The 10,161-nt window shown below is 41.3% G+C and overlaps 1 protein-coding gene across 1 annotated transcript in view; it reads left to right on the forward strand.

Moving 5' to 3' along the window:
- Nucleotides 1-7,465: 7,465 nt before the first annotated feature.
- The window catches only part of LOC134091833 (peptidyl-prolyl cis-trans isomerase FKBP11-like), a 4,151-nt gene continuing 1,455 nt past the window's right edge, over nucleotides 7,466-10,161 (forward strand). Inside the window, exons 1-5 of the mRNA XM_062544510.1 lie at nucleotides 7,466-7,827; nucleotides 8,137-8,199; nucleotides 8,956-9,043; nucleotides 9,517-9,550; nucleotides 9,739-9,809. Of these exons, the coding sequence (XP_062400494.1) occupies nucleotides 7,714-7,827; nucleotides 8,137-8,199; nucleotides 8,956-9,043; nucleotides 9,517-9,550; nucleotides 9,739-9,809 (370 nt within the window). The 5' untranslated portion in view covers nucleotides 7,466-7,713. The remainder of the gene's footprint in view (nucleotides 7,828-8,136; nucleotides 8,200-8,955; nucleotides 9,044-9,516; nucleotides 9,551-9,738; nucleotides 9,810-10,161) is intronic.

Consider the following 10,161-nt stretch of genomic DNA (forward strand, 5'->3'; position numbering starts at 1 on the left):
AGACTATAGGTGGTCTTCCCAATATTTGTAAGACACAAGAACCACAACAAGTAATATCGTTTTTAGCAACGACTCCTGGCGCCAAGAGGAGAGAGTGCCCAGAGAGGAATTCTCCCCTCTCCAAAATAGTCTCTGAGTCTCCAACGCAAAGAGGTTCATTTATTAAAGAAAAGCAGAGCAAAGCAGTGCAAAACACGTCAGCATGACCGGTCGAAACCTCCCTAAATTCATCCTCTCTCTCCCATCCCCAGTTTCTTATCTTTACAGGTGCATAGCTTTCCTGTGAGGCACCTCTATGTTTCTGTGAATAACAACTTTGAGCACACATGAAACGGCATTAACTTTGATATATTTGACAACTTTTTATATTGACAATTTTGTTGATGTCAATCACCACCGACAGGCTTTGGCATTGGACAATGCTGGAATGGTGTCTTTTGGGATTTGTGATGTGATGTTGTTTGTATGCTAACATTTCCGCAAGGCTGTAATCATAATATACATTGAGGGGGATATGTTGCCCCCAACATTCAAAAATGCCTCAAAGGATCCCCACTCCTTCCATCAAAATAGTAGTCAGTATCACTGCTGTGCAAAATAATCACTTGAAACTGGAGAATGGTATGCTAAAGAGTGGAGTGAAGAAACTTGAATACAGAGAATTTCAAGGAAAGCGGAAAAAACTAACTTGACTTGCACAACAAGCCTCTCTTGAGCCATCTTTGACTGAAAGTTGTAGAATAACCATGGAATTATAAATCAACCAATTGAAAAAAAGCAGATGTAGATTAGCCATTATTTCTGAGAAATGACACGGTGCCTTTTCCCTCTGCCCTTCCTCTCCTGTAGCATTGGATCAGGGCTACAGGGCTAGTGTAACTATACTGTAGCTGCTGCAAGCTATTAACTAATAGATTACATTACATTTGGCTGACACTTTTTAACCAAGGTTGCGACTTACAACATTGTATACAAGGCTGTATCATTCTTCTATCATGTGATCATGTAAACAATATTCAAACCAAAACAACTGCACACAGACTGGAGTTTTTACTCCTTTACTCATCCCATGTAACCATGGTAATATAGACACGCAAAAGGCATATCCAGAAAGCACATGCAGATGTAGCACACTAAGTTTTGAATATTTTCATTTTCAAAGCACACACTTATGTTCATGACGATAGTTAGGGTCATTCAATCTTCAATGGCATATGAGATGAGGCGAATTTAGGAGAAACTCCTTAACATAATTGGCATGTCTTTCACTCTCTTCCTGCCACACACACACACACACACACACACACACACACACACACACACACACACACACACACACACACACACACACACACACACACACGCACACGCACACACACACACGGGCATGCACGCACACGGTAAGGTATCGATTTCCTGCTGGTGTCAATGGCCATTTCTTTTAGTCCTCTGATGAATAAACACACACACACACACACACACAAGCACAAATACAGTATATGTGCATATTCTATGCATGCACGTTGTCATCTACCAGTATCTTTGATAATTATTATTGATGGCAAATTTGTATACGATAGCATGCGTATTAGTATCGGTGGTCTGTGAGGCAGGGCAGAAATGACTTCTAGGCACAGATATGACATGGTTGTGACTTTGAAGCATTTGGAGGAAACGGTCTTACTCAATGAAATGTTGAACAAGTTTGTGGCGACATCTTTGAGTTTTTCTGTCAGATTAATGCACCAACACCTTAAATGTCACAGATGCCCCAAAAGTTGTTTTACAGCAGGAAAACAAATGTTACAGTATAGGGCAGGGGCTGCAGAATAGGCAGCCTCTCTGCTTGCACATAACGTGCTCTCTTGTAGGAGACAGACACAGAGTGGTCCGTGTTTTTAGTGCAGCGTGTTTTTTAGTTTATTCCCAAATCATAAAAAGTTGGGACATTGTGTAAAATGCAAATAAAAACAGAATGTGATAATATACAAGTCTTGTGAATCCAAAAAGGAGATAGATAGCATATCAAATGTTGAAAATGAAAATGTGGACTATTTCATGGAAAATATTTGTTCATTTTAAACTTGATGCCAGCAACATGTGTCAAATGTGTCCTCAAAATGTTTAGGAATGGAAGAGTTTTGAGAATTAAATGTTGTCCCATTCCTGTCCGATATAGGTATTCAGTTGCTCAGCATGAGGTATTCTTAATCATGTATTTCATTCCATGATGCACCTAATTTGACAGATCTGAACTGGAGACAGGCCATTTTAGCACCTGGACTCTGAATTGATTATCTCAAACTTTGAAAACATCGTTTGGATATAGGTTTTACACTTGGATAGGCCCTCTCCTCTTTAGCCAGATGATTTCCAAAAATAATTGCACCTTTTGATTGGTCTAATTACAGGACCTTTTTCCACATTTCCTCAGTCCATTTTAAACAAACTCAGGCCCAGATAAGACGTGGGTATTTCTGTATTATGGCTAAATACATAGCTTAATTGTAGCTGTTACATGGTAAAGTTTACACTAGCATTTCCAAATTGTATCAGACTGTGTGTTACAGTTTTTTACGATTGTTTACACACTAAAATATTTTTTTTCACACAATTAGCAAAATGTTACTCCAAGGAGCAAAACACCTCCACAGATTTGCACAACATTACACACAATGTCTGCTTCACCCTTTTTGCAAAACATTACACACAGTGATTTGTAAAACTCTACACACATTTCCACACCTTAGACACAGATAAGGATTGTGAGGTTACTTCCTTGTCATTACAAAGCCCCGGATTGCCAGTGACTACACTAATGAACGAATTGGATAATCACATCCACCAGGTGTGTAAGCACACATGTGCAAAATTGAAAACGCAGCACTCAGGTGTGCTATACAGTCTTGTTGCTTTTGCAGTAGTTGCTCTTCAGAGTCAACGTGTATGTACTTTATGCAGTAGTTTTTGTTTGTATACAGATTTTATTTGTTCAATTGATTTCATTGTTGGTTGATTACTGTAACTGATTATGGTTAGAAATACTGTAAGTATTGAAAGAAATCCTTCATAAGAAATATTCAGTCTACAGCAGTCTTCAGTGTTGTACAGTGCACGTGCAAGTTTATAGACCTATTTATGTACACTTTCCCTATGTCGAACTAATCATGAAGAATGTTGTGGGTTTGTCACTATTTTTTGGACATCTAAATGATCCCTTACATAACAATGTCTGGGCAAAAATCTAGCACATGTTATTTCCTCATTTTTCTTTTTACAAATGCGTTTTGCATTTATCACTGCAGTGTGAAACTACCTGCAATAGTGTCTGACCATTGAGGACTGTGTTTGTTAAATGACAACTAATAGCATTTTTACAAATATGTGTATATGTTTTGACTGAAGTGTGTATGTTTTGACTGAAGTGTGTTTGTTTTGACTGAAGTGTTTCATTTTGCAAAGAATCTAGGAATATATGCAAACTGAGTGTGGCGTTTGGATACCTGTGCTTAAATTTTGTTAAAAAGAACTCGGTTTGAAAAATTGTGTGTAAGCAATTGAAAAAAACTGTAATACAATCAGAGGTTTTCGAGCCCAATGATTTTCTGTACAGAAACAGGTCTGGTTTTAATGCAGTGGCATCTGCCATCCAATATTGTTTTTCAACTCTATCCCCTGTTTGCAAAGATTTATCTGAATTCTCTAAATATTTTAATTATATTTTGTACTGTAGATGATGAATATATACTTCACAAATGTGTTAAGATGCATCACAATTACATCTGTCCACACAGGTTTACAGTGATAAATACTGAGACTCTGCCTTTCTGTGATTTTAATCATGTTGCCAGTTACTCTAATTAGTTGTGAAACGTTCCTCCTTTTGTTTTAGCCTATTCATCATTACAACTTTTCCAGCATTTTGACATGTCCCAGCTTTAAAAAAAAAAAAAAAAAAAAAAAATTGTTATATCATAATTCAAATTAACATATAGCTATATTTTCAATTAAATAGACAAATTAGTCATTTTCAACATTTGACATGTTGCTGTGCTTTTTGCAACTGAGTTAACAAATATGAGTTAGGCTAGGCTACTGAAAATCAGAACGCCTGTCACTGATGCGTGCCACTTAGCAAACGAAAACAGTAAAAGTATGGTGAAATTCAAGCGTTGACACACACAAAAGCTTACTCTGCCATCTAGTGGTAGCCTACGCCTAAATAGAAGGAGCGGCTGCTCGCTAGCAATGCATCACAGACAAAGTAGCCAGTAGCCTACCTTTCACTTTCATTTCCCCATTGCAGTTCCTGATGACGAGCGTCTAGTAAGTATCATAGCCTATCTATCCTATCCGCCCCCCGAGATAATATGTGGTGGCCCTTGAAGTGTAATGTTATAGTTATTACATAAATAGCCTACTTTATGTTCGGCAGACACGCCCGATAATGGAGGTAGCCTACAGCGGTTCTGCTGCTGGAAGTCATAAGTCAATGAATCTTTTCCAGAGCCACTCCTAATTGTTGTGAAGGTCTGGGTGTTAATGCCCTATAAACTGACCTTTTATAGCTTGCTTGCTTGCTGTAGAAGAGGACTTATTTCAGAACACATATTTTTATTGTCTGTTGATACTTAATACACAAAATCATTTTTCTTTTGTGTTTTAGGTTTGAGTGACTTTGAGGGATTTTTTTGGTCAGTTGCTGAAGAAGTAAAAAATAAATCAGAAACCATGATGCACACTGGTTTTTTTTATTTACCAAATTAAACGACTCTGGTACGGGGAGGATCACAAGAGGACTATCGAGAAGAACATAATTGAAATATTGGCGAATGCTGTTTCCAGATACAGGACTGGATGAAACCCTGTTGAAAGCGTTTTGCCACAAATCAATGGACATCTTGAGAAAGCATTACAGAAAGAGCAAGAAGGAGCTGGATCTCCCTGTAGGGACCTGGATCAAAGACCTGGTACGGAAGTTCGGGAATCTAACACCAATACCTGCTTACCACGTTCGTCATCTGCGTACTCATCGACATTATTGTGGCAGAGCACAAAAGAGGGGAGGAGAAGGAGACCCCTGAAGAGGTTTTTGAACGTGTGTTTGCAAGGGAGAAGCTGTCCAAGGTCAGAGATGTGATGGAGGAGTATGTTAAAAGGCACCAGATGAACATGCGAAATCTCCAAGAGCTGAAGAAAGAGCTTGAACGTCTAGAGAAGGCTATGAGCTATTACCTGACCGAGCTGAAGAACTCCATGACCAAACACATGAGCTTACAAGCTCTGAAGATATGGATCAATGGCGCCTGCTTGCATATCCAGATGATAATCCACCTGGCCAGGCTCGGAGAAGGAGACAGCACCCTGGCAAGAGCCCTCATCAGTACCTATAAGAGGGACTGGAAGACACTTCTTTCTGAGTACAAGCAGTTTAAACTCGAGTCTGTGAAATACACAATCGAGATGGACTGTTTTTTTCCTTCACTCATTTATAAAGTATTTGATGTGGAGAGCCAACAAACCTTGGAAACAAGTGATACATTTAAGCTTGAGTTGGACATTGATCCTGTGAAAATGTATGTGAACAACCTCATGGGCAACCCTCAGATAGATCAAGTTCGCAGTCACTTCGAAGAGCTTGAAGAACACCTTGAGGAGCTCGTTACCCAGCAAGACACTTTTGAATTTGAATTGACACCACCGCTGTCTGGAACATGCCCGGAGATGTGAACCTACTCAAAGACATGCTCAGAAAACTGGTGATGCAATTGAAACCTTCCACATGCTTGCTTGATCCCATACCCACCAAACTTTTTTTTCGAGACTGGTCTTGAAGATGATGTGCTTCCTGTGAACTGCTCTCTCAGCACAGTTCCCTCAGATGCTGAAAACTGCAATTGTGAAAGCATAACAATTCTAAATGACTACAGACCCATCTCAAACCTCCCTTTTCTTAGTAAAATCCTGGAGAAAGTTGCCTATGAACAACTATACGACTGCTTAAATCTCAATAGCATGTTTGAGAGGCTACAGTCTGTTTTTTGCCCCCATCAGAGACAGCGCTATTAGAATGAGTATGGACTACAACCTCCCCTCCACTTTTGTATTACTATCATGTTTAACTAGAGAAGTACTCGGAAAAAGCAAACCTCCGCCTCCTGGATCCAGATGGTGATCCGGATCACTGGCAAAATTTGGTTCCTTGGGAAATTTCTGACTTTTCCTGAAAATTTCATTGAAATCCATCCATACGTTTTTGAGTTATCTTGCTAACAAACAAACTCAGATGAAAACATAACCTCCTTAGGCCTATGGTCTTATATTAATTAGATTTATGTGGCACAGTCTGAAGTTATTATAATGGAGGTATTTGTCATTTGTCATATTTAACTGCCTTATTTTGAGCATGTATTGCATCATTGTTGCTATATTCTAACTTCGATTGACGTGACGTGACGTTGAGAAGGACAAAGGACATGCAACACGTGTGTTGTTTTGATTTGACAACATAGTGGGCTGTCTGCTGTTCTGATGAGACCAAATAAATACATTTCATGAGTTCTAAAGCCAACATCACTAAGTCACTAAGTGGTAGCCTATATGTATGTGGCCTTTTTCTGTCAGTTCATAGAATTAAATAAAGCCAGGAAGATAATTGCATTTCTTTTTCTTTTTTTTGGGGGGGGGGGGGTTATGCCTTTATTGATAGTGATAGTGGAGAGCGACAGGAAGTGGATGGGAGAGAGAGCGGAGATGGGATCCGGAAAGGACCGCGGGCCGGGAATCGAACCCGGGTCGCCGGTGTGTGGTGCAGGTGCCCCAGCCAGCTGGTGCCAAGATCATCGCATTTCTGGCATTAGAGAAAAACATGCATTTTAGATGGACACTTACCTACTGGAACAAAGAAGCTGCTTGATTGGTTACAACTGACAAATAACTTCTGACAAACTTTCTATATTTCCAGTTGTCAAAAGTGGTGGGGACATTTGCCCTGCAAGGCCATGCTCATTCATGCAGGACACCGCAGGTGAATTTTAACTTATTTAATTGCAAGGACCCATAAAAGTTCAGAGAGGCAGGTGTGAGGCCTGTTCAGATTGCGAGGCCCAACTGTCCACAGTGGTATACTTACCACCCCCTGCTATCTGAACACTTGTAGCCTACTCCATGACTCAACATGACATGAACAGTGATGATCTTGGTCTGATAGGTGCACTGGACATAATTTTGTATGTAAGCAGCATGCCTAGCCAGCTGTCTTATGAAAGTTATTATTGTAAATTATTTTCATGTTTAAGCCCAGAAATGTCAAAAAGGTTTTCTTGACCTCACAAGCCCTTGTCACATGCAATTTAACAGCAGGGCTTTGCGAAAGATGGCCCGTGGGTGCCACTCAGTGGGAGAAAGTAGAATCGCATACCAACGTCACAAATTTGGGAGGGACTTGACGGATGCTGCCGGAATGCGCGAGGCGGGGTCTTGGGGGAACCCAGGTGTCGGGACGGTACTCGCGGGTCAGCTGCCCCGTTATCAACACTATAATAACACATCACCCTTAACTGGCATCTGGCCGGCTATTATTTAACTTCGGCTGCGCGTCGACCACTAGCATAGTCCAGTCGACTAGTGATGCGTTGGCATCTCGTCGTGCACAGGAGAGAATCCTTACGGAAGTTACAGCACCAGTTTTAGTGAGTCTTTAATTTAGTTAGAATGAAAGTTCGAACTGGCGTTTGCCTTCTCTTGCTGGCTGCATTCGTGTTTGTTGCAGCGCAAGAAGAAGAGGTGTTTCAAAATGTTGTGGAAGAGTTAACTGTGGAAACCGTGGTGAGTTTCTCCTGTCAAGTTTATCGAGAATCTCGATGGACCTCGTCTGTAAAAGACACGTAGCCAGTGACTGCAAACGTGGTTGTTACATTCTTACTCGGCAGTGGAAACAATGTAACCAACTATCGTTAAGCTAGCCTACTGTCACCAAGATTTCTACATTGCGCTTATCCGTTGAAATTCGTCAATGCCGCCGCATATTTGCTGATTTCACCTCGCGACCTCCTTTCATTATTCTTCTAAACGATTTTCATTCAATTAATTCATTCATTGAGGCTGTGGTTGTGACTGTTTTTTTCCCTCTTGCAGGAGAAGCCAGAAACTTGCGATATAACGTCAGAGATGGGTGACACGCTGCAGATTCACTACACGGTAAGAGGAAGACGACAAATATAAATATCAAACACTTTTATTTTCTTTTACAACGTCCGCAAAGGCACCGCCCAGTAGACTAACTTGAAAGCCATCCTTACATTTCCGACCGCCGTGCAGACAGCTGTGCATTGGGAAGACCATTATGCTTTGTGCAGATGTGCGTTATGGTGTAAGCTATTCAGGATATTGTTTATGAGTCATTTTTAACAGCAGAAACGAAACGACCCCACCATGCAACATGTGGGCTGTATTTTGAGTGTAATTCGTCCGGTGCACTTCCAAGCCCCGCCAGCGCCGATGTAGCTTTGCTCTTCAAATATTAAATCGACTGCTCAGATAGGTTGCTGTCCAGCTACATAGTCCTCGTCACACTGAACACATTGCGGCCGGCCATATGCATACAACCGAGAATGACGGGTTCACGTCTGTGCGTGCCAGAAATTCTGCTTTGCCATGCAACGGGAGGCGGAGCAACACGTCAGCATTTGGGGTTTCGGCCGACAGTTCACCTACATTTCAGCTTTATCTTGATACGCTGTAGACAGAGATAGGCTACTACAATAGCAATCCATTCATTTAATCAGATGGGCCTTCTTCACCCCTTGCTAATAGCCTGTCCTCCTGGCCTATTATGTAGGGCGCACACCGTTAACCTCAAAAGGAAAGTAAAGTGAAAACAAAAGGAATAGATAAACATCATGTTTTTCATCGCACATTTCAGTCTCTTAACGATATTTTTGGTGTGCTGCGCAGGGGAGGTTGATGGACGGAAAGGTGATCGACTCCTCTCTGTCTCGGGATCCTCTGCTTGTGGAGTTGGGCAAAAGAACAGTCATCACAGGTATGATCTACCTCAGGTAACCATGGTGCATAGGGAGGGGACAGCAGGTGACCAGTGACACAGCTTATCTCCTCCCATTGTGGGACAGAGTGAAAGAGGAAGCACAAAGGGTAATGCTTTTAGAATCACATGACCTCTATTTTGGGTCACCTCCTCCCTCCCAAAACCTTCATAGGGTCTCATTTGACCTTTTTCCACTTGAGGAAAGCTTTGCCTGTTAGATAGATGGACGAGTTATCGTTACTTAAATCTGAGAGTATACACTGCAGGACCTATACTGTACAAACGCTCCCAGAATGATTGCACAGACTTGTAGGAGAAACTTTGATTGAACAGGACTCAGCAAAACCTTCTGTTTGTTCATGGATTTGGGAACAGACCCAGGTCTGATATGGTAGTCTACAGGGCTGTGTCTAGGTCATTTTCAACAGGAAAAACCTCTTCCCTGATGTACTTTTCTCCTTCTTTGACAGGTCTAGAACAGAGCTTGCTGGGAGTTTGTGAAGGGTATGTATTGTACAGATACTCACTGAGACAATAAATCATTTCAGGTTTTATGTAGAATTTCAACTTTTTCTCCCGAAGAACTTAACTTAATGGATTTGTGTTTGACTAATGACATCTCTCTGTCTGTCTGTCTGTCTGTCTGTCTGTCTGTCTGTCTGTCTGTCTGTCTTTCTTTCTCCAACTTTCAGACAGAAAATCAAGGCCACCATCCCACCCCACTTGGCCTATGGGAAGAGAGGATATCCACCCACCATACCAGGTAGCCATAGCAACACTTGCAGTCCCATCTTTCAGGCGGAGATGACAGTGGAACAGTGCATTGCACATCAGCAGACCACACACACACACACACACACACACATTCACATTACCCTAGTGTTGCGTATAGGTCCTGAATGTAGAGGACTTCAGTGGGTTTGTACTCTGTAGTTTTGGCACTTTTAGTGATTCCTGCCTTGGCTTGAACCTGTTGCTAGATCAGGGCCTGTCCCAGTCTGACTCAGCTGTTACCTTTATAACATGCTAATAACGTATTTTTTTTAATGTCGTCTGACTTGCTTTTCAACTTTACTACATGGTATCTATGGTTGTGTTGCCTTGAGCCGCAGGAT

The sequence above is a fragment of the Sardina pilchardus genome, chromosome 9 (assembly GCF_963854185.1).
Source record: "Sardina pilchardus chromosome 9, fSarPil1.1, whole genome shotgun sequence".
NCBI lineage: Eukaryota > Metazoa > Chordata > Actinopteri > Clupeiformes > Clupeidae > Sardina > Sardina pilchardus.